Source organism: Gallinula chloropus, assembly GCF_964237585.1.
Source record: "Gallinula chloropus genome assembly, chromosome: 1".
Classification (NCBI taxonomy): Eukaryota; Metazoa; Chordata; class Aves; order Gruiformes; family Rallidae; genus Gallinula; species Gallinula chloropus.
Genome location: NC_140085.1, coordinates 58,653,835 through 58,678,179, shown reverse-complemented (window position 1 = coordinate 58,678,179; position 24,345 = coordinate 58,653,835). Strand labels below are relative to the sequence as shown.

The window sequence follows — 24,345 nt, the reverse complement described above, 5'->3', positions numbered from 1 at the left end:
AAGTGTTAGAGTACTCTCCCATTCAGAACATACACATGACATTCACAGAACTGAATAAGTACCCAGCACAAATGATAAAAGCCCTGTGGGAACTGCAGCCTCTTCCCTCAGGAGTTGAGCTGTGCGGTGATGTACCTGCAAACCAAATAAATACAATTTTTTATTTGTTTCAGAACAATTCTGTTCTGTTTGTCTTGAACATAAAGACAGTGGGACCATCTCTTTAGCCACAGAGTGCTTTTAGGCCACATGGAAGTGACTCTGTAACCACGCTCTTTCCTCACTTTGCTTATTTGTATAGGGAATTTATGCAGCTAGGATTTCCCCCTGCACTCTCACACTAATAATTGTGTTTGGGATGTCTAATTTTGGTGATATGATACTTTTACATGAGCTTGTTACCTTACTGAGCCTGCAGATGCTCAATAAAACCACTGCTGTGAGTTGTTTCCCATGGCAGCCCAATGAAGCACTCTGTAACTGGACATTGTGTTCTCTGACAGCGCTGCACCTCATGGCTATGAGACTTACTCAATATTTGACATAGTGTGAACTATGTAAAAAGTGTGTACATTATGGCATTCTGTAAATTTTGCGGTTATTTTTCTATGTCCTGTGTAATTCTTAAGCTCTCTGTGTCCTCTAGTGTCTACCTACCAGCATTGCACAAACTGGCAAACACTCGTTTACATTTCCTTATCTGAAAACATTAAAATAAAGTTTTAATTTTCCATCCTATACATTTTCTCCTCTATTCTTACTTATTCCTTTTCTAAATGTTACCATATTACTAAACAAAGTTTTTAATAATTATTCTTGATAAGCACCAGCAGCCTGTGTGCCAGTATTGCCGATTTTATATATAAACTCCTTTTGCACACACATATGTCTATTATCTAATGATCTGTGTGCTTGCTGGAAATTCTAGCAGCAGCCAGTGCACACATTTTATTTGGAATGTTGATGACAGGTCTTGGTAGGTGTTGTGCAGTGTTTTCTTACATGTTGAAGCACATTCACCTCTCACTTGGGCATGCCAAACTGTCACTGAGGACAAAGCAGCTGCTTCTATTAATCCTAAAATAATATCTGTGTACAGGAAAAAATATAATTTTACAGAATGTGATTTTTAGCTTACTGTTGAAAGCCAGAATGTGAGCACATAATTGACAACCCTTTTATAGTACAGGTACATTAGGAACAAATTCAGATTCTACAGGTGACTTTATCTGAGGCCCGATGAATTCCTGACTACATAATATTAAATTTGGATCAAAATTAATCTAGTGTTAACCATTTCAAGTTGTAGAAACTGTAAGCCAGTGAAACTAGCCTCTCACTCAAACTAGAAAAAGAATGGTACTTTCAGAGGATGTCATTCTATAATACCCACCTAGGAAAAGTAGGAGGAATTGCTCTACGGGTGTACCTTACTCTCCACATACGCTAGCATACTGTCAAGCTTTAACGTGGCTGCATTTACCCAGATAATCCTTAATCCTATCCTTAACATCCTTCTAAAACAGGGGCAGTGCATAAGTAATTATTTTAAATATGACAAACCAAAGAAACATGAATAGGTGTTTATTAGACCTAGATGCAACCACCCTGTGTGGATTGAATAGATGTATTTGTATATAGAATCATAGAACAGCATAGGTTGGAAGGGACCCCCCCTCAACGTTCTCTTCTCCAGGCTGAACAAGCCCAGCTCCCTCAGCCTCTCTTCGTAGGGGAGGTGCTCCAGCCCTCGAATCATCTTCGTGGCCTCCTCTGAACCCTCTTTATCAGTTCTATATCTTTCTTGTATTGCAGGCCCCAGATCTGGACATAGTACTCCAGATGGGACCTCACGAGGGCAGAGTAGAGAGGGACAATCCCCTCCCTGTCCCTGCTGGCCACCCCTCTTCTGCAGAAGCTACTTCACACTGATGTAAGGGAGATGTAAGGAAGAAAATTCTCACTGTGAGGGTGGTCAAATGCTGGAACAGCTTCCCTGAAGTGACTGTGAGATATCCATCCCTGGAGATACTCAACACTCACCTGCATATGGCCTTGGACAACCTGATCTAAGCAGACCTGCTTTGAGCAGGGGACTGGACTATGTAGTCCCCAAATGTCCACTTGAGCCTGTATGGTTCTGTCCACTTGAACCTGTATGGTACTGTATGATTCTATGATTCTGTATTTAGCTTCAATTTTGAATATTAGATGCATGGAAAAAAGTAAGTGAAAAAAATTGTTATATCCTGCTCTGTATCACAAAGATATTCAATGAAATGGATCTACTTTCTAATGAAAAATTACCTTCTGTTATTTTACCAGATTGTTGGGATTTTTAAATGTAACATTTCTTACAATTAAGTTAGGTTATCTTTATATTTTGCAATGAAATTTACTAAATAAAATTCGGATTCTTGATCTTAGTTTTCTGAAATACTCTGTAAAGTACAAAATTAAGACTACTGAAAAAAAACCTTGTTTAATTATGATTTAATAGCCTCCTCAAACTATATTCTTAGACTGAATTATATCAAAACCAAGATTAAAATCTCTCAATTCATTATGACACCACAGTAACAGGTATCTGCCATTCTTAATGCAAATAAACCACTGAGTGGGAGGAGAGGCTTCATTACTGTGTTCCTTAGACTTTTGCTGGTGGCAGAAGAAAAAATACAAGTTTAGAATACAGATTCTGCTACAAGCATGCCATTCACCTCTGAATCGACACATTTCTTTTATTTGAAGTTCGCTAAGAAATTCAGCTTGTGGCAGGCACTTGAAATGGCGATTTTTTAGACTACATAAAAAGAAGTTACCAAACTTATAAGCAAAAATGGATTACTGAAATGGGAAGTTTCAGGGCAAAAAAATTAACAATGCTACCACCTAAGCTTGTAATATCACACCTTCCTCCATTTTTCTCAAGACATTCAAGATCACCTCACTGCACAGGGGATAAAGAATGTTTTAAGGTTTCAAGCTTACTCCACCTGAACCACTAAACCCAGTAGATTTAATTAATATTAAGAGCCATCCAGCAAGAATTAAAAACGTCTACAAAACTTCTTAGAAAAGAGCTGATACGAGTCATTTATAAGGGAGAAGTTAAATTTTGGTGATTAAATTCCATAACAGGCCAGGACAAAACAGAGGACTGGAAGAAAAGGTAAAGGTCTAAAGAATTATTGGCAAGGTTTAGTAAATGCATTTCTTGACTGAACCTTGTAAAGGTTTCCTTCTGTTTCAAAGTGCAGGATACTATTTGCAACACCCTGAACGAGTTATTCCAGAGCCTCAGGAAACTACTTTTCAGCTTATCAAGAAGTTTTATTAACCACCTAGTAAAAGACATAGTGCTTCAGACTTTAACACACATAAATTTGTAGGATACTGCCATACCCAGAGCCATGAACAATAAACAAATGTATTGAAGTCCACATGTTAATATGCCAGTGACTGCAGATGTCAAATCATGTAATTCTTGCACCATAGCAATGTTCAGAAGACTTCACTCATTTGGCCAAATATTGTTCTTTCTGATGATTCTAAAAAGCTGATGGGTTAGTCTGATCAAAAATATCTGAGAACATAAAAAAAAAGTGATTTAAAAACAGCTAAGAAGTTTTTGATACTCACTCATGACAGAGTCAATCTGACTGCTAACCTGTCTCCCACGAATGACAACACAGAAGGTTATAAAGAGTAATGACATGTGATGAAGACAGAAGCTGAATTCTCTACTCTGGTACAGGGTCGCTGTGTGACCTCCAGCAAGTCTCTTGGGCCCACATCCACAGCAGTGTCTTGAAATCGATTTCAAGTGGCACATAATTCAGTTAAGTGTCTCAGTGCCCTATGAATCTCGGTCTTAGCCTCTTGAATGTGGATAACAGCTCTTTCACAGCTGACAAGGTGTCAGTGATAGTATACTGAAGATTATGAGAAGCACAAGTACTGGGCTAGTGAAGATTAGATGAGAATGAATGAGAAAAATTTTCACTACTGAACTGCACCACTCTATAGCTGGAATGCTTTTACTACCTACCTCTGTGGGAAGGTACTACATATGGAAGAAGAAAAATACATGATCCTTTCAGTTCTCTGGGTAAAAATGAACTCATCTCATTTTCAAACTCATATTTTTTAGATATTATCAAGAATCCTTCTGCTTGCTCTATGGTACTCAACCTTCAGGCTGTTTGTGGAATGAACAATCAATTCTTGTTGCAATTCATACAAGATTGCTTGGACAGTGAAAGCTTTAATCCTTTTTCACCCAATAATTTTTTCTCATGGATATATGGGGGGAGCATTTTCATGATTTTGTATTATTTAGCATATTCATGGACTAGGATCTGTGCAAACAGAGGACAACAGAGGTTTTTTGCTCTATAGAGTTTAAATTCTCTTCAACTGCTTCCTGTGCTTGCAATTCTGTTTGCTTTCACCAGTCAGATGAAACATTTCATTCAACAAACTTTGGACACCAACGTCTGTGATGATGCTGGAATATATCAGTTTGTTGGTAAATATGGCTTGATCTTACTTCTAGTTAAAATTAAGGGAAAATGATAAAATTTTGGAGAGTGTGACAAAGCTAAATGGCACTGAATTGGTTTTTTACCACCAACAGAATATCAATATTTTGTAAACTTTGCTTAAAAGTACTCTTACCTGTATAATTAGCAGGCTGACAGTAATTGCAGTTAAGATCAAAATATTGTTTTCAAACCATGCATTTAAAAATTTTTCACATCCCTAAGCAAGTAGAGATGAACAGACTAAAAAAAAAATCAACTTTAGAATTCATATTGCATTTTTATAAGAATATATATTTTTAAATGTATAGAATAGAACTTTCTGTGTGCTGTGATGGGTTCTGATATTTACTTGCCAAAACCCAAATACATCAACAATGTGTAATGCAGAGAGTTAGCTATAAATCTTTAAAAATTATCTGAACTAAACAGATTGTTCTTAAGTAAATCCAATGTCTCTGTATGGAAACATTCCAGATCAGTAAATCTGATATTTTTCTATGGAAATGTTCCAGAGCTTGTGACTTAATTAAATGGGAATTTGCTTTTATGTGAGTATAACTGAGAGACTATCTTGCAAGTAAATGCCTGAAAGAATATTTTCAAGTTTTCCCTGATTCTCATACATCCTGAAATGGACACACATATTTTCCAGATTATGGTCTATTCTTATTATATTGCTTTTAAAAATAAATTATAAATTACTACATAGCTTAAACCAGCCATAAATGTAATGACACATATAAAGGAATGCTCTCTATATTTTGAAGTGATTTTTTAAATGTGACAAGGGTTTGTAGGAACAAGGAACAATTCTAAAGTAATGAGTGAAGGAAGACAATGCCAGATGCTATTTGACAACATCCTTCCTACTATTTACTGTCCTGAATTGTCAGGAAACAACCTTTGGCCATTGAATTTTTGTTCCATTGGATAGTTCTATTAACACTGGAGGGTTTATAGAAGAGCATAATACGTATTGCTTTGCTCCAGTTTTCTGTAATCAAGTGATGATATATGATGCTCCTGTGCAAACTAGTCCCTTGATATTAAGACATATAAATGCTAGCAAGAACTGGTCTTAGGAAACACATCTCATATATCAATGCCTTGCTCATTCCTCTTATCCTTTAACATGTCGAAGATGCAATGGAATCAGAGAATACTAAGAGGTGGAGATGTTGCTGATATTCTATAAATAATGAGTAGGAACCACTAGTGGAAAATTCACTGCATACTTTTTATATACTGTCACTTTCCATTATCACCACTGAATTGCACAGCATGGATTTCTGAATGCCAAGATGCTTACTACTTCTTAAACCACTACTAAATGTCCCTGTGTTATTGATATGTGATATTCACAACTCCTGTTTTCTTGAAATACCCTTAATTTAGAACTGCCTACATGACTGACACCTAATGAGTAAAAGGTCATTTCAGAGTGACCAAAGACAAAACAATTAATCTTATTAATATTTTAGCATTTGTAAGCCAAGTCTTGGTGGAAAACTTTTTACAGTTTTTTCCCAAAGACGAGTTAGTAGCAAAAGTTACAATCTTCAGGACTTTTTTTCTTTTAAAAAATTTCTTACCATACTGTATGTTGAATACTTTGGGACATCACAAAACCATTTCTTCACACTAGATTTTATGCATGAACATGGGATCTGAGTATGATTTTCCTTGTTTTTATTCTTTTCCCACTGTGTGACATTGTATCTTCCACAGCATTGCATCTAGAATAGAAATCCTGTAACATGTAACTCCAACGCAGATAAAGAGCATCACACAGAGGAACTGCCACCCCAATAAGGGCTAGCTATTGATTTAGTTGATTAAATTATCTAGGTAGTGTCCCTCTGCATTTAGTAGATAGAAGTTTTTGCAGAGGACGTTTCACTCTTGTGTACATAGAATTTCCCATTATATGCAGTGGACATTACAGGATGTGATAGAAAAAAGAATATGATATTAACACATACTTTTGAAATTAACTTTCTTTTAGACTCTGAATTATTCTAGAACACATGGAAACATAGAAAAAAAATTCCAAACCCAAACTGGCTACCCCCCTTAACCTTTCAAAGTAAATTCAGTGTAGAAATTGTGTAAGCTAAATTGAGGACGTCTTCACTGTGAAGCACAACAAAAAGAAGAATGAAAAAAAAATATTGGAAAAACATAATGAATGTGGTTTCATAATGAATGCAGTATATGGGGGGCAGATTTTATCAGAATTTTAATAAATACAGTTAAAAATACAGAAACTGTTTTGCTCTGATCTAGGAACTTAAATAAGGACCAGAATTAAGAAGTTTTTTAGTTGCTCCTTTGTCACTTCCAAAGTATCTGCAAATATTCTCCACTCTTAGCAAGAGAAGATCTAGAAAGATCGTCTTACTTCAACTTGTGTTTTAGCAGCACTTCATCTCCTGTGAACACACAGATCAAACTCAAAGCACAAAGTAAATACTGTACCTGTTCAAATGGATTGTCAGCTAGGTCTTCTCAATAATCTGTTTCAATACCAGTAGCACAAAACCTAAACAAGCCCCAACAGCTTGGAGAATGGAGTTGTCATGTAAGAAATTCAAGGAGTTTTTCATTCTGAATCAGGATGAAACTTCATAAATAACTGTTTTTGTTGTGTTGGTCTTTGCTTGTTTGTTTGTGGGATGAAAAGTCCGCCATATTTTGGCTTAGAGATGCTAAACAAAAGCACCTCATTTGATGTTTTGAAGACTCAATCCAAAATATACTGCTTCTAAATTTTAAAAAAATTAGATAACAGCAAAAACTGTCCTTTCTCTGTAAAAACATTCAATTTCAACAACCCTTTAAGTTCAGCAAAAGCATCACTAGGTTTAAGTTGGACATTAAATTTAACCATTAATATATCAGACTCTAGCTCTTCTCTAATACTATTCATAAGCTTAGACTTTTTATTTTTCTCATGGCAGACACTGATGAGGTTGTTGAGCTGGAAACACATACCATAAGACTTGGGGATGGTAGCTTTCATTTGTAAGTGTGATTAGAGTTCACCTTTATGACTTATGATTTTATGGTATAATATCATTTTATCTTGCTTAGGTGCAACAGCAAAATATACCCAGGACTTTGAGGTATGCCATAATTCAAACATGCTAACACAGTAGGTGGTGAGTAGGTAGCCTTGCTGAAATCTATGCTCCCAGAACAGTTCAGTGAAACTGAGCTCGAGTAGATCAGCACATAGTCTAGCTGCACCATTGACATAATGAGGTCACAATTAATCACTAGAGAAACCATGAATCCAATGAGAGAAGACTGGATTTTCAAAGAACAGCCTTTAAATATACATTAGAAATACATTTGTAATCTGGAGTCTAGACATATGTGCTTTATGAGTTATCTGGAATCATAAATTATCTTCAGCGTTTGTCAAGAACTATGGAACTCACCTCTGCAAAAAGTCATACTAAAGGAATAACATCTAGCCTCTAGAAGTATATTAAACTATATTAAAATGTTAAGTTGCAGTGTCTGTAATTAAAATCTCATGATGCAGAATTAATTTGAAGGGATACTGGCCCAAAAAAAAAAAAAATTCCAGAAGATTGATCCTCTGCAAAAGCTTTAACGGACTTTTCTTAAAAAAGGAAACAAATTACATGCTGCCAGGCCAACAAAAATTATTATGATTAATAATTAAATATGTGTGCTGAAAGTATTTATTTTCAAGTTCATATGAGGCTTTAAGAATTATTTCTGAGACTGTCTTAATGCAATATCCATTCAAATGCTCTTGCAGGAGTAGCTCTGCTTTGACCTCATAACAGCATCTCTGCTTGTCCATGGTTCAGGTCAGCCTTGAGACCTAAGCAGACAGTGCTTCATGGTGTCTAACACTGTCAAAGATATTAGGAAACCCATTGTTTTTTCAGCTGCAGTACATTTCAGTGACTGGAACTGTCTGCTCGTACATACATTGACAAGTCCTCCAAAAACCTAATCTCATTCATAATAATCCATGTAACAGCAAGGAATCTGCCCACTGACATCAGATATTGGCAGCAGATCTTGAAAAAATAAACCTTTACTAAAGGATTTGGGTTTTTAGAACTAAGTTCTGATTGGTATAAATATTTTTTGGTTGATGTAGTATTTTGGGGTTTTTTCTTACTTTTTGCTGCACAGCATTCAGAATGTTCCACACAGGTTCCTGTTCAGCCAGACTCTCATTTCCATATTCAGAAATAACTTCATCAATTCTGTTGTTCCATTGATTATGGACCTGTTCATAAATTTTGGTAAATGCATATTGGTAAAAGTGTGGATGGACAGTAAAATCCTTGATCTTCTACTGATAATCAGGTTTCTTCACAGGTTACTTGCAAGCAGCAGCATTCTAATCAGTTTATCAAATACAATCTATGACATGCCATAACCACTGCACTAAAAGGAACATTTAAAGCAGAAGGGGAAGATAATGAAGTGACCCAAATCACATATATACCACAGGTAGACAGAAAGTGATTGGCCCAAATGGAGCCAAAAGATCCAGGGAACATACTTTGGGTGCACCTGATCTGCCATGAAATACTAAGTCTTGCCTCTCATTTTTAATAATCACACACCATACAAGAATAAGCACAAAACCAAAATTGATGCTATACCTAATATGATGCAAACTTGTGTGAGCACCATACAAAGTGGCTGGGAACTGTGTTGCTTTGGACTAGGGGAGTTAGCAGCTCATGTAGGCCCTAGATAATCTTTGCAGAGACTGTTAAATAACCATCAACAATAACTGAAGTGGACAAACTGATCACAAAGACTCTTATAGTGAAAGTAGCAGGGAATATATGTAGAGGAGAATTCCCAGGCCATTGAAAGGTTTAATTCTCCAACTTATTCCCCTTGCTACAGCCATCCTAAAAATAAAATTCAAAAGCTTGCACAATGAATGATGATGTTACCATCATTTATAATACTCAGCAACACTTAATTAAAGTTGAGATCAAGTGCAATTAAAATAAATTTAATTGCAATCTTTCAACCAGTTTTCTTAGCACAAATAGCTGATTCCAGAATGCATCATTCCTGACAGTTCAAATCTTTAATATGTAAATCCATCATATAAAACAGAGATAACTCTATCATTATAAATTACCATTTAGTGAAGAAATCTTGATGATACAGGTTCACTTTGATGGAGTAAAACTTGTTTATTTGTCCAGTAACCTGCCTGACTAGCAGCAGGATTTGGAGAACTACATGAACCTCATGAGACCAGTGTCATGAGAGGTTTTCTCAAACTATATATTTTGGAATTACAGAATAGGGAAGTGAGTGGACCAGTATGGATTCAGTACAGACTACCTTCCACATAATCCTGTGAAGACTGCTCAAGCTATCTGCATTCCATGATACGAATGACTCCCTCTATCAATTGCACAGTGGACAACTGTTATCATCTGCTAGCAGACACAGGTTAGCATCTAATGCTTTCTCCTACCTCTGCTAATGTCCAGGAAAGAGGGACCTGCTGGGAACCTCAAAAAGGGATATAACTGTCCCTAACATTGTTGGTTCCACATTCCTGGACAGGGAGAGGATGTTTAGTTGCAAAAGAGAAACTTGAACTCTATTTCCATGCACTCCCCTTTACAACTAATGAACCATGCTGAATTCCTCAAATTATAACTTTCCACATCTTCTGTTATGCCTGATCAACAGGTAGATCTATTAGAATTTTTTAATTAATTGCAAGAATCTATTTTGAAATTATCAGCAATCTCACATAATTTATTTACCTACCTCTTCTTTCTTCACAAATATCAGCACCAATATTGCCATCTGGATAACAAACACCAGGATTTGAAAACTCATATACTGAAAAAAAAACCCCAACCAACAAATTATGTCTAAACTACTGAACAAGTGAGCAATAAAACAAAAAAATCCAGAAGTTCATTTATAATCCTTCATGAGCATTATTTAGAGCAATTCCAACAAAAGTAAAAATAGTTTATATATATATATATGATACTTGACATAAATATGCATATTTATATATGATACTAGATATTTCCATGGCAGTTGAAAATTAGACACTTCTTTCTCTTTCATCATCTAATAAATGGTGAGGCCAACACTAAATGCCTAGGGCGGAAACAGGAAGGAAGGAGGAACAAATTCCTGGTTACAGCACCTGGGCTCCTCTCACTGCTGTGCCAGCTGTTCTTTGTAGTGCTTAACAAATGAATCAGTAGAACAGTTCACTGCTTCAGCCTTCACATAGTCTAAAACACGTCACTCAAAAAGATTGGCAACAAACAATGGACAAAGGAAAAAATGCAATCAAAGCTATCATAAGAATGTATAGTTCCAGTGTAATTTTTCAGAAATTTGAGTGTTCTTCCCTTAGCAGGAATTATAGATAAATGTGCAGTATCCAAGTAGGTCTATAGAGGTAACAGCTTTTTAATCACTCTTTTGTTTTGATACTGTAGCCACACCATAGTTGCCTGTGCCTTCACCCTGCAATATTTTGGGGCAGACTTTCTTTATTTCTTCAGTACATGCTAAGCATGTGAGCACATACTGAGAGATAGTTACTCTGCAGTTTCAATACTAAAATAATTATAAACCAAGTAAGTCAATAAATACAGTGATTAAAATCTTTGCTGCATGAAACTGCAAGTGTTTTGTCATCAAAAACATTCATACAGTGATATGGAAGGATGTTCAGGTTCATTTCATTTGAGACAGGATTTTATATAAATATATCTTTCTATCCACAGGTTTGTTAAGAGCTGTATGTAGAAATCACAACATCAAGACAGGATCATAGCAGCATGCACACAAAGCTCCCTTTCATTTTATGAAAAAGTTGGAGTCTGATTTATACTTACTGTAAGTAGCAGACATTTGATTTCCTTAACACTTCCAAGGAATCCCACAGCTGATGTAAAACTAATAGCAGATCCAATTCCAAGTAATATACAAGAAATATATGTCAGTAGCTGGTTTTCACCTGAAGAAACTGTAACACAATACATTCATACTGTCACTTCTTTTTTCCTTTTTTTTTTTTTTTGAGGCTTCCACTTAGAAAATTTATTCCAGAAAAACAATGAAATCTTTGAAATGTCACTACTGAAAGGTTGGAAATAATAGAATGATTAAAGGGTATTATTGTTACTTGTGCTATCTACAGTTACAGAAAAAAAAAAAAGATCTATTTTCATAAATTCAGAGGATGGTAACAACACACAAGATATCAACAGAACATACTCAACTGACCAATGTGAACCACTAACGATGAAATCAGAGAACAATTACAAGTTTACAGATTTCTCCTGTTTGCCAAAAAGTAGTAGCATATGTACAAAGCCTACATGGGCACTAATTTTTTTAGTTCTCATTATACCCATTCTCTAATTCACAGCCATCCTTCTTCTTTGTGACCAGCCACTTTCCCCTTTCCACTTTAACTATTTTTGCATAGATATGGAAAGCAGCAGGGGTTTTCATTACTTCTATCTAAAATGCTTCATCCCAGAACGGCTGTATTGAATGGTTCCCACTCCATCAGTTGGGAACTGATGTTCCTTAACATAGCCAAGGCAGACTATTCTGTAAGACAATGGCTGTTGTGATGTGACTGTTCTGGTTTAACCCAGCAGGCAGCTAAAACAACCACACAGCTGTACACTCACACACTTAGACACATCCACATCCACATCCACACCCACACAGTGGGATGGGGAAGAGAATTGAACAGAAAAAGGTAAAACTCATGGGTTGAGATAAAGGCAGTTTAATAGGACAGAAAAAGAAGATGATAATGATGTTGAGGCTGATCTACAGAACAAGTGATGAACAGCACAATTGCTCACCACCAGAAACTGATGTTCAGCTAGTTCCTGAGCTTTGTCTCTGTCCCAGCCAACTGAATATGACACCATATGGTATGAAATATTCTTTTGGCCAGTTGAGGTCAGATGTGTCCCATCCCAGCTTCTTGGCCACCCCCACCTTCTCACTGGTAGGGCAGCATGAAAAGCTAAAAAGTCCACAACTGCTTGGCAAAAATTGCAATATTAGTATTTTATTAACATTATTCTCTTCCTAAATCCAAAACACAGCAGTACCAGTTGCTAGGAAGAAAATTAACTCTGTCCCAGCCAAAACCAGGACAATGACCAAAACTTACTTCTCTGTGAAACAATTTGATAGATAGTTTGGGAAAAAATAACTATCTATATGGAGAGGCCCAAAGTGTTCATTCCACCCAAATATCCACCAAAAGGACCTATAATCTTTTCAAATGCAGGCCAAATGCAGTCTGCTAATTATATAAAGCAAAGATCAATAGAGCTGATATATATTTCAGTGATTCACCTATAAGCAGTACACTAATAGAAATAAATTATATAAATTATTATCATATACAAATTTTAGACACACTGATGTATATTTTCCCTTATCTTCATAATCATACTGTCTAATGATGGAAAATACAGACAACAGAAAAGAAATAACCTATACATTTCAATCCAATACTGCCACCTTGTGAAGAAAAAAATTGATCAACGTTGCTGTTGATTTATCCTGCAGTCATGTGAAACAAAGGAAGAATTCTATTTATACTCACATAACACACTGAATAAATTGTTTCTGTCAAATAAAAGCCACAGGCCAAATGTTAAAAGCATAAGACCCAGCACCTGAAAAACAGGAGAATTATTGTCTTAATTTAAAACATTAAAACAATAATTGAAGTCACTAAGAAAAAGAAAACAGAATTTTTACCAAGAAAACTCCATTGAAGACATTTAAGTAGTACTTCTGTACTAGCACCTTATCTCTTATTTCCATTCTTCTGTTCTCAGTTAGGAATCACAGCTGAAAATATAATCATAAATTCAGTTCAATATGAAACAGCTATAGCTAAGCCTGTTAGTTACAGTGTGATTTATTTGATTCAGATAATATTTTATAAACAGTCTTCTGACACATTGAACAAAAGGAAAAGTCGCAACAGTAGAAGCATCAGGATGATGTCTGGTCTCAATGGCCTCTAAAGTTATATTGTACACATTAATTTCTTTTTTTAGCTTCTTTTTCTTTACTACCAAAGACATTTTGCTGCAGCCTATATGTAGGAAGATTTAAATTTCAGAGATGGCAACAGTTACATAGCCTGTTATACACTTGTCCTTATATTCTTCAATACACTTGGTTTACTAGTTATTAAGGATACTGTTGTCCAAAACCTTGGGGTTTCTTTACCCCATGTGCAATATACACATATCTGCATATTTGTGCAGGTATTGGTGTCTGTCCCAAGACAGCACACTGAAGCTCCAAATCACTGGTTATTTATTAATGAAAAATTAACTTATTAATCTTTCTAATACATATGGATTCTGTTAAATGTTTGGTTTAGAATTATTCATCTAGCATGCAAAGTAGAATGTGTGCTCAGTTCTTTTCTCCATCTTTACCTTTTGAGTAGGTGATATAATTGGGCTGGGTCATCCAGAAGTTGATAGTCACAATTTCCCCTGCTGGAATTACCTTCCCTCTAGTTACCTTTTACTTTTGGCAAGTCCAAATGGGTCTTTGTGGTTTGCTGACTGAACTAGTAAAGTATCAGTTAAATTTCAGCTTTTAACAATCACAATGTACTTATCAGACAAAGTTACATTATTTAGATATTTCTTGTCTGGCCTTCGACCAGTAAGGGTAGGGCTACACAATGGATTTTTGCAGCTGCATGACAACTCGATTCATGTCACATTTGATTTTACTGTAACCATTTCAGCTGAAATGAAGAGGGAGAGCTGTAGTAAAGATAGAAGACCTCCTTTGTCTACACATCCTGATTCAATTTTTGTTAAAAACAGCAGACATACCCTAATGATTTCAGTGTAATCCAGCACATAGTTCTAGCTAAGCCATGACATGAGAGCTGTTGAACTGTGCTACCAACTGTCTTTTACTAAACCCTGGAGTATACTTTACATTTTTTAAGTGAATCTCCCAATCACCCCCACATCCCCAGTACTGTAAACTCTCTGATGCAGGACTTATTTTTCTTTTTATCATTACTATTATTGTAGCAATTGGACACTGTATCTTTAGGGCCTATCAAGATTTTTGCACAGTGAGTGGAACTCACATATACCCCACATCATGTTCCCTTTCACCTGCCTCGCCTCTTCCGTAAACATACTCTGTCATTTTGATCTGTCTGGCTTTGTGGCACAAGCTGACAGGAATCCAAGAGCAACAGTGTTAGACAATGGCTTCAGCAATAGCAACTGACTGCAGTTGTACAGGTATAAAGCAGGCAGGCACACAAACATGCACAGACGTGTGAACATAACCAGCATAGGGGTAGTCTTCTGAAAGTATTTTCTGAAGCAAAGGGATCTGTTTGAAAGGAATTTGTCTTGACCCCTCTCAGAATTACTACAGATTGATTACAATAAGAAGTTATGTCTTCTGTTATTCTTAAAACAGAAAAAAAAACCAAATATAAAGCTGCTGCAGTCAAAAAATACCTTGTGTGAACAACTTAATTTGCACACAAAACATGCATTATGTATGTATCAAATGTGTTGATTAGAAGAAAAGATTCAGCAAATACAAACTTTGCCTGTCCTGTCATTGCCAGGAGTAGAAAACTGCTGCTGCTGAATTACAGATTGAAGAAAGCTATAAGCTTCTCAGACTAGCCCCAGAGTGGATTTCAGTTAGTAGTGCACCGTGTAAACTTACAGACTGTATTACATACCTGGTTTTGTACTTTTTCTGAAGAAGATCCACTACTTTTAAGAGGAATTACACTTCATCAGAATTTTCAAAACCAAAGTGTACTAAAACATTGGTGCGATGCATGGTTCTAGTAAAAATCCCTTTACAGTTACATACTTCACTTGAAAACGGGCACCTGCAATAGTTCTGTTGTAACAACTATGCAATTTCATTGCTTAATTTTGAGACATTTTAATAATAGCAACAATAACAATGCAGTTTATCTCATCTGGAAAATAGAAATATTATCATTATAAAACAACATACATTTTACATTACATTGCTACTTCACATGAAAATCCTTACCACTTCTGAATATTTCCATCCTACCTTAAAGAGCGCAGCCTTATAACACTGCATTTCTTCCTCAACTCTAACTTAACCACATCCTTGCAACAGTTAAGTTTTCTTCTGTGGTCAATGCTGACTTCCTGGATACAGGCAATGGGCCTCTCTTATTTATAGGTGAAGTTGTGGGTTTTTCTTAAAAAAGACATGGGTTTTTTTACAGGCAAAGTTGTTTGCTCAGTGCATGACATGGTGCCCATGGTCTTCAGTCACCATGATCACAGCATAACTCACATTACAAAACAAGCACCAAGTGCCCGTTCAACTCAGTTCATGAAGATACAACCACACTGAAAAGTTCCTTGGTTACATAATTTTTTAAAGTACCAGGCATCCAGGCAGTGTAACGGTGGATTTCAAGTGGATCAGTTGCCATTAAGTGTCTTACTTACCCATAGTACAGGTGAGAAAATGGTAGACTGTTGCCCTTGACTCCAGTAGCTTGTGGTTAACATCCACGTGTCTTTCAGAAGGGTATTGCATTTTGAACACGTTAGACAGGACAATCCCCCCACCACCACTTGGTGATCCTTCCCATTGCTCACAACAGTGCTGATTGTCTAAGCCTCACACCACTTTTGCTAGACTGAATCATGTGGAGTCTTTAATGCTCTTACTGGACATTTTCTCCAGCTCTCAAATAATTTGTGTGTGCCTTTCTCTGAACTTTTTAACGATTATTTTTGTGTTCCCAGCCTGTGGCACAGGTAGGCACCCTGGCCAGGCTAACCAGCCCAGGCCCAGCCTGCCCCACTCAGGCCCTGTCACGGGCCAGGTGAATGCCAGCCAAATGCCAGCCAACCACCAGCCTTTCCAGCCACCACGTGTGAAGGCTGAGGGGATGCTGTCTGGCAGGTTTGCATATTCCATGCCTCTAGAGTTCTCCAGGCAAACCGGGAGCAAAACCATGGGATTTTAATCAACCTTTATTGTACTTTGGTCTATTTTACTCTTTTTTTTTTCTTTCAAATAGATGCTGATTCCAGTCTATGCTGAACACTAAATTCCAGTCCATTGCTTAAAATAATTTAAAGATTGGGAGGTGTTTCGCCCCACGCTGACGACGGCGACACAGCACCCTCCCGAAGGGAACCGCCACGCGCCGCACGGGCGCGAAACGAAAGCCTCTCGCCAAGTTTGGATCCTCCCGCTTGCCTTCCGAGCCGCGGCTTCCCGTTGCTGTGGTGACGGTCCCGGTTTAACAGCGCGGTGGCGGGGCTCTCGCCGTGGAGGACTTAACCGGGGGGTTGTTCAGGGCTGTCGCGCATCAGGGCGGAGGGGCGGGCTGTCTCCGGAGGCTGTCAGGAAGGTGTGGGCTCCGATGGAAGCTCCACTTGAACAAGAAGTGAGTAGCTACAGGGTAGTAGATCGCGGGGACCGGAGGGCAATGGGTGCCTTGAGCGGCGGACTACAGCTCCCAGCATGCAAAGGGGTGGCCCCTCGGCGGGCAAACGGCCTCCTAGCCCCGACGCCCTCTGGGAGGTGTAGTTTCTCTCAGCGAGCGGCTGCTTCATACCTTGGCGGCTGAGATCTGCCCGGCATGTCCCTTCTATGACTCCAGGAGCCAGCGAGGAACTTGCTCGCTGCCTGTCATGTAGCGGTTTTAGGCTGCCTCCCCTGTCCACTAACTGGGGCTAGGGGTAAGGAGATGGGTCCGGGTTGTGGAAGGAGGGGGTTGGGGGACGCGCAAAGGGACCCCTTCCTATCCTACCGGGATCCATCTACGAGTCATTACTTGTGTGGGTTAGGTAATTTCTCGCTGTTTGCATCGCTGCACTGTTTTCTCTGTAACATTACAACTTCATCGAGTGCTTTCTAAAGTCTTGGCCTTATTTTGTAATTATTAATATGTATTTTTTATTTGAAGCTTTTTTTTTTCTTTTCCCCCAGCTATTGGCGGGGGGGGGGGGGGGAACCCAAACCCCAACCCCAAACCCCATTCTTGTGAGGCTTGGATCATAGCGCTGACACTGTCCATGGGGAGTAGAGAGCAGGCAGAGGTTTTTAATATTCAGATTTGCTAATCTTGCAAAATTTAGAGGTGTAGACCGAGGGGAAGGATTTTCTTATCACGAGCTAACACTTTTCTTATTGTTTGTTTGTTGCTAGAAAGTGAGGTGTTCAGAACAGACTTCTGTTGTTTCTTTTCTTGTTTTAAGACAACTATTCAATCAGTACTTTTAAATAAACTTACATCAAATCAGCACCCAATTTATTTTGGTTCGTGAAGTGATGAAAGTTAATATTTTCTTTGTGTAGCTTTGAAAGCAGATAAGGCACTGTGGAAAGTAGAATGTCAGAAGATAGTGAAGGAATTGAAAAAGAAATAGAAATTGAATTAAGCAAAATCGGTGTTTCTTCCTTTGAAGATTATTCTGACACAGAGGTATCAGATGAAGCTTTGAGTGACAGTGAGACAGTAAGTATTCAATGGTCTAAAGCTACTTCGTTTTCTGCTTGAAAGTGGAACAGGCACTGGAAAGCCTATCTGATGAATGAACTTTTTTCTGATGTACCTAACCTGAGGATTTCTTCTCAAAAGTGGTCCCAGTATTATTGCTTCATAAAAAATTGTAACCTCAGTGATGAAAAGGCAATCAAAGAGATGAATATCAGCGTTCTGCTTAAGGGAGAAAATCAGAATCTGCTGCTGCTGTAAGATTTTACTAAAGCTGAGGTGGATTAGATCTGGATGAATAAACCAATGACTCTTCATTTAAATCTCTATTTAAATCTTACAAGAAAGTGTGTTATGTTTCAAGACTTCCTGAAATTAATTTCATGTAAATTGGTGCTCCAAGTCCTCTATTTTGCATGACATCTTATGTTGGGGAAAGATTTTCCTCTTAAATCTAATCAGTTATCTGGGTCCTTTTCAGTTATTTTAATTTTTCAGACTCATACAAAAGGATTGGTTGCAATAGGCTATTAGGATATATGATATTTGTATTTAACCATAAATGATATGTTTAATATGATATAAAGATAAGCAAAGGCATCAGTGGTAATTATTTATGCACCCATGTACTGAATGCCAGCAATGTCTACCTCAATTTACACAGAAAGAAGGCAGTCCCAAATCCTTGCAGTAAAAGACAGTCTTTTGAATAGAAATTATCTATGTAGTAAAGCAAATTGAAGCATCTAATTTACATGCATGCTTTAAAAAATATTAAATTTAAAATTGTTTTTTGAAGAGTCTGAACATTTTAAAGGAAAGGATCATGTGCATCACACATATTCATTAAGTTTTGTTTCAACCTTTTCCTTAATTTCTTGGTCCAACAAAATTAGAAAAAAACAGTTTTAATTGAAACATGTTTCTGAAGATAGTGGAAGTTATTAAAATGTTTGTCAATCAAAATTGAATTAGAATGTAATTAAAAATGAGAATTATTCATTGGGTGATAGGACAATGGGAAGAGCGTAGGTATCGGGAACAATTTTGGTAGCAATTGTTGCTACATCTCCGTCAGTGCTCTGTAGGGGAAGCCAGAATGAGTCTTCATTCTTGCATGCCAAGAATTTACCTCTCTTTATGCCAGTGAGATGAAAATCTAGAATTTATGTCAAACTTATTTGCTTTCTAGATTTCAGATGACTTGCCAGAATCAGTTATCTCCTATGTAAACTTTATAAAGAGTAGAAATCAAGATGCTGAAAAGCTTATACTGCAAGACTTAGAAGATGAAGAGACTACAAGTAAGCTGTATCACAGTATATGTATTTATGCACTTGGTATTGCCAGTGGAAGTTAGACTACCAATCATCAGTAAAACAGTGCAAGCTTTTAAATAGGGCAAGCAGTGAAAGCTATTGCATCAGCTTCTGAATGCATGCTGAAAAAAACATGCAATGCTGTCTTCTAGGATTAGCATCTGAGTATGGATTGATTTTTTTTTTAAATTCATCTGATGCTGAACCATAGAACAAGGCACGTTGTGGGAGCAATCTCTGAAACAAGGCCCAGGCCTGACTATTCACGAGAACGTGAAATGAAGTCACTAGGACCTCAAGTTAAGAGTACAGATATAATCGGACTGCACAGCATATATTTAAAATCTGTCTTTAAAGATATCCAAGCTAGCATTGAATGAAATGACCTTGTCAATGGTAACAATATTGCTGTGAGATCTGTGTGACTGAAGCCAAGCTCATACTTTATATGCCAGAGAGCTAGTATTGTCTGTTCCATCTAGTTTTTTATGTCAATTTAGGTTTTATACTCATTTAGTGTAACATGATTTGTGAACAAAAGTTCAGTATTGTCTATACATTTTAGATATTTGAGGAAGTTTTCTTTTTTTTTTAATGGACATTTACTCTTCACTATTTTTTTTAGTTCTTTGTCAGTTTTTGACCTATCTGATACAATGTCTACTATATTTTTCTACACAAAATTTTTTCTGCATCGTAATTCTCTTTCATATTTGCTGTCACTGGATTCTTGCAATATCATCATGTCCATTTCAGTTACATGTATTTGTTGCTTTTAATAGAGACAAATGATTCCCATATATATTTGAGTAAAATTTGTAGGGGGTATGTGTTAAGAGTTTTAAAGGAAAAGATGCTTCAGTTTAAAGAAATATAGTAGTTAAGCAGTACAGAGTAGAACTGAGCACTGGCAAGGGATTTTGTCTCTGTATACTAAATGATATATTTATTTCTTCTTTAGGTAACATTTGTGGAGTAGTTTCTTGCCCTGCTTCAGATTACTTGGCAGAATTGGCTTCTGAATACAATGAAGATCCAGAACAATTTAAAATAAGGGTATTTTCTATTTAAACTGGATTTACAGTGAACAAAATTCTATTATGCGATCTAGATAATTTCCAGTTGCTTCGTTGGTCTCCTAAGGAGACCCATAGATGTGTTCATTTTAGATTCTGTCAGACTATCTGTAAGGTATTAAGATGGGTTGCTTATATGCCATATATTCATGCACAAATATAATACTTAGTTCCACAGAAAGTGAAACAGATCCCAAACACAAACCATTATTTTTTCTAAGTCAAAATGTAAAATATTTTTTTAAAAAGCCACATAAAAAGATTATGTATTTTGGTACTCCAATATTTATTACTCTGTTAAGTAATATTTTTACTTACATGCCTGCATTATTCAATGTCTAAGGATTCCCATCAATGTTAAATTCTCTTTTATTGTACCTGTCATATGATAAAAAGATTATCCTTGTTCTGGAAGATTTTTATAATGGTACACTTAGAAATTTTGTTTCTTGCTTCTTTATGGCAATCTTAAACTCTGTTAGGTACTTTCTGAAATTGAAAATGAAGACTTGCAGATTGCTGCACCACCTAGTTATAGTAGTCAGTCTACCAGTGATGATGTGGTCACTGATGACCATTTTCTGACAGGTAAGAAAACACATTAATCATTTGGTGGAGTGGATCTTTTGCATCATATTGCTGTTTCTTGCTTTTCTGTTTTCATGAGTATCATAATATTCTTGGTAAAGAATTACATGTTACAGTATAGAAAAGATTTTGATACTTCATGAACAGATGCCCATGCTTCTATCTCATTTCAGGGTAACAAAGTTATCCTAGTCTTTAATGTCTTGGTAGAAATTTGTTTCAAAAAAAAAACCACTACCAAAAAATTATTTAAATAATTATGAATTCAAGTGGTAACCAGATTGGTTGTGTTTTGGACACAACTGCTTGTATTTTTTTTATAGTCACTTTGGCTGGGAATGTTTCCCTTCTCCACAGCCTTTGCATGTTTTGTGGTGGAGTGCCTCAGTTATAAAACCTTTGCTGATAGCCACAGAAGTGTAATCCTGAAATACACATTGGTAAAATAAGCATCATTCTAGCAGAGTCAGTAAGTGTACGTCATGATAATGTCACTGATAGGAAAGGCTCATGTGGTTCTCATTTCCTTGAAGATATATATTGCTGGCTCTATCAGCACAGAACCTTTTTCTTTTTTTTCTCGATTTTTTAAGATTGTTTAATGTTCCCCAGTGCTTGTCAAGAAATTAAATAAGAGGTTTGCTTGATTTATTACGAATTTGTAGCTGATGCTGAAATGAGCATAAGCCTCACTTTTCATGAAGTAGAAGAAAAATGTAGACAAGAATTTGAGCAGTGGGAGAAAAGGCAAAAGGATCTTGAAGATGAGAAGAGGAAAAAGTGGAAAGCAGAGAGGGAAGCACAGGAAAAACAGAATGAAGAGGAACACGCTAGAAGGGTGAAGCATCTGGAGGAATTAGAGAGAGAAAGAATAAAATTAGAGCTTCTTCATAAGGTAATTAATGATATCAAAGTCAGTCTGTTCCCATCTAGACTATCTGATTTCAAGGTCTAATGTGAAAGAGTACCATTCCAAATGGTATTACTGTCCAAAACTCTGTCTACTTATAATGTCAAAGGGAGATGTAAGACGTATGGATGATCCATTGGTTTTTGTGCATTTACTGCTTTGATCAACTGTAAATGCATTTGCCCTGCTAAATGTTCTATTATTCTTAAATTTGCCTTTACTAAGCTTTTATATTACATCACCAGCCAATGTACTGGAAATGAAAGTTGTGCTAAATTACTCAGAAATAAAAAGTAGTCACTGTGCCTTAATAGAAAATTAGATATTTTTTTTATGATTGATATGTTGGGGAGGGAGAAATGCTAATTAGTTGCAAATATAGGAAAAACAGACTTGAACTTTCATTTTCCATTGAGAAACAATATAAATGAAAAAAAATGTCTCTAACTTTATGGAACAGAATTCCTGTTTCAAAGATTACGTGGTTAATATACCAGTTCAATTAAAGGGGTATAACTTTTGGTGCTACTTTCAGAGCTTTTGTTTCTGTTATGTTGCTATTAACCTGTAGTTTGAATGTTGTTTTCATAAACATAGTTTTCATCTTCAGTAATAGTACAGAATTTGGTGAGGAAGGTGGCAGTTGATTGTGTCAGTACCAAGGTACGGAGTCCCTGAAGGTATGCATCTGTCAGTACATGACCAAATCTGACTTAGTGATCCAGTTGTTTATCTTGATTCTCACACAGCCAATTCTCTTTTAAGTCAGGCATTCACTAAAGTGCTTTGTTGGAAATTCAGGAAGGTAGGGGAGATTGGAGAGAGGGTGTTTTGTAATGTTCCAGGTTTTGTACAATATTTATCTAAGTTAATTTGTTGTGTAGAAACAGCAAGCTGTAATGGAAGATGAGATACAGAAAAAAAGGAAAGCTTGGAGAGACAAAACGATGCAACATAAGGTAAGGTTGTACAATAAGCTCTTGTCAAAGGACTGTGAGGTCACTGTCTTAAATTTGAGAATAAATGTTATTCTGGAACAGTTAGTACACCATATTCTGTTTATTAATGATAAATATGTTGCAAGACGTGTCATATTTTAAAAGTAGTTCAAGTATATCCTACTTGTTTTGGCCTAGGAATTGATCATGAAGCTACAGTTGCAAATGGAAGAAGAAAAAAGGGTGTTGGAAGAGAGGAAAGCAAAAGAAAGACAACACCTGGCAGAGCAACAAAATACAGCAGCCGTGAAAATCCAAGCTAGGTTTAGGTCCTTTTTAGTCCATAGAAAATATGCTCCCATCTTAAAAGAACGGAAAGATGAAATAAAAAAGAAGCAGAAAATACTGGAAGATATAGAAAGAGAAATGAAAGAAAAAGAGGACAAAATGAAAAGGCGAATGGAAGAAAGGAGGCAAAAGAAAGAAGAGGAAAAAAAGACACGAGAGGAACTTGAAAGACAGGAATATTTGGAACAGGTGAGGAGGCGTGAGGAATATGAGAAAAAGAAAGAAAGCCTGAGGCTTGAAAGAGAAAACCAACTTCAAATAAGAAGAGAAGAACAGAGAAAACTAGAAGAAAAAAGAGGAAGTGGAAGTGGAGAAAACAACAAAGAAAACATAAAAAAGCATAAACGAAAGACCAAAAATACAAAAGTAATAAGAGAACAGAAGAAGGAAGTAGAACTTAAAGAAAAACAGACTGAAATGATGAATGAAACAAATAATTGGATGATTGCAGCAGAAAGAAATTTGACCCCAACACCAAATATGCTGTACTCTGAGAAGGAACACTCCTCTCAAGTAAATAATGAAAACATATACATGAATTCAGTAACATGTGTAGAAGAAAATTACTCACAAACTAGAGATCTTAATAAACCTCCAAATAGTCATAGTTCAAGTGATGAACCTGTTAAGTTTGGAGCTACTGACATGGCAGAAAATAAGGAAAACAATATATGCAGCAGTCCACTAAATGTCCAGCCAAATGCAAGTGATATAAAAGTCAAAGATCAATTTTCTCAGTCTGAAACAATGAAGAAAACTGTGTTTCTAATGGAAGATGCTAATGAAGAAATCAGTGAGACCTGGGACAGAATTCAACATGTAAGCGAGCGTTCCAGTAGACTAACTCTTCCTGATGATATTGAAAAGAAGAGACTAAATTGGATGAAAACATGTAAATCATGGTCTAAAATATATGAAGAAAACCAGAGAAAGCAAGCAACTGTAAAAAAACGACCTAGGAAAAGTTCAGTTAGCAAAGTGCCTCCATTAGGTAGGGAAAAGATTATTCATAGTGGCCCTTGGAGTACTCTGCAGCAGGTAACTATATGGAAGGTTTAGGA

General features: G+C 36.6%; 2 protein-coding genes across 2 annotated transcripts in view; one reads left to right on the top strand and one right to left on the bottom strand.

The window, feature by feature from the left end:
• Window positions 1-3,446: 3,446 nt before the first annotated feature.
• Window positions 3,447-13,415, bottom strand: TSPAN19 (tetraspanin 19; the record flags this gene model as incomplete). Its single annotated transcript, XM_084263916.1, has 8 exons — window positions 3,447-3,586; window positions 4,681-4,764; window positions 6,140-6,283; window positions 8,713-8,823; window positions 10,350-10,424; window positions 11,447-11,577; window positions 13,192-13,264; window positions 13,350-13,415. The coding sequence occupies 8 exons, from the start codon at window positions 13,413-13,415 to the stop codon at window positions 3,515-3,517; spliced, it is 756 nt and encodes a 251-aa protein (XP_084120042.1). The 3' UTR covers window positions 3,447-3,514.
• A 4,585-nt stretch (window positions 13,416-18,000) lies between these two features.
• The window catches only part of LRRIQ1 (leucine rich repeats and IQ motif containing 1), a gene marked incomplete at both ends in the record, with an annotated part of 104,665 nt that continues 98,320 nt past the window's right edge, over window positions 18,001-24,345 (top strand). The window contains 7 exons of the mRNA XM_084268803.1: window positions 18,001-18,126; window positions 19,298-19,409; window positions 20,386-20,480; window positions 20,983-21,088; window positions 21,754-21,983; window positions 22,883-22,957; window positions 23,135-24,322. Of these exons, the coding sequence (XP_084124929.1) occupies window positions 18,001-18,126; window positions 19,298-19,409; window positions 20,386-20,480; window positions 20,983-21,088; window positions 21,754-21,983; window positions 22,883-22,957; window positions 23,135-24,322 (1,932 nt within the window). The remainder of the gene's footprint in view (window positions 18,127-19,297; window positions 19,410-20,385; window positions 20,481-20,982; window positions 21,089-21,753; window positions 21,984-22,882; window positions 22,958-23,134; window positions 24,323-24,345) is intronic.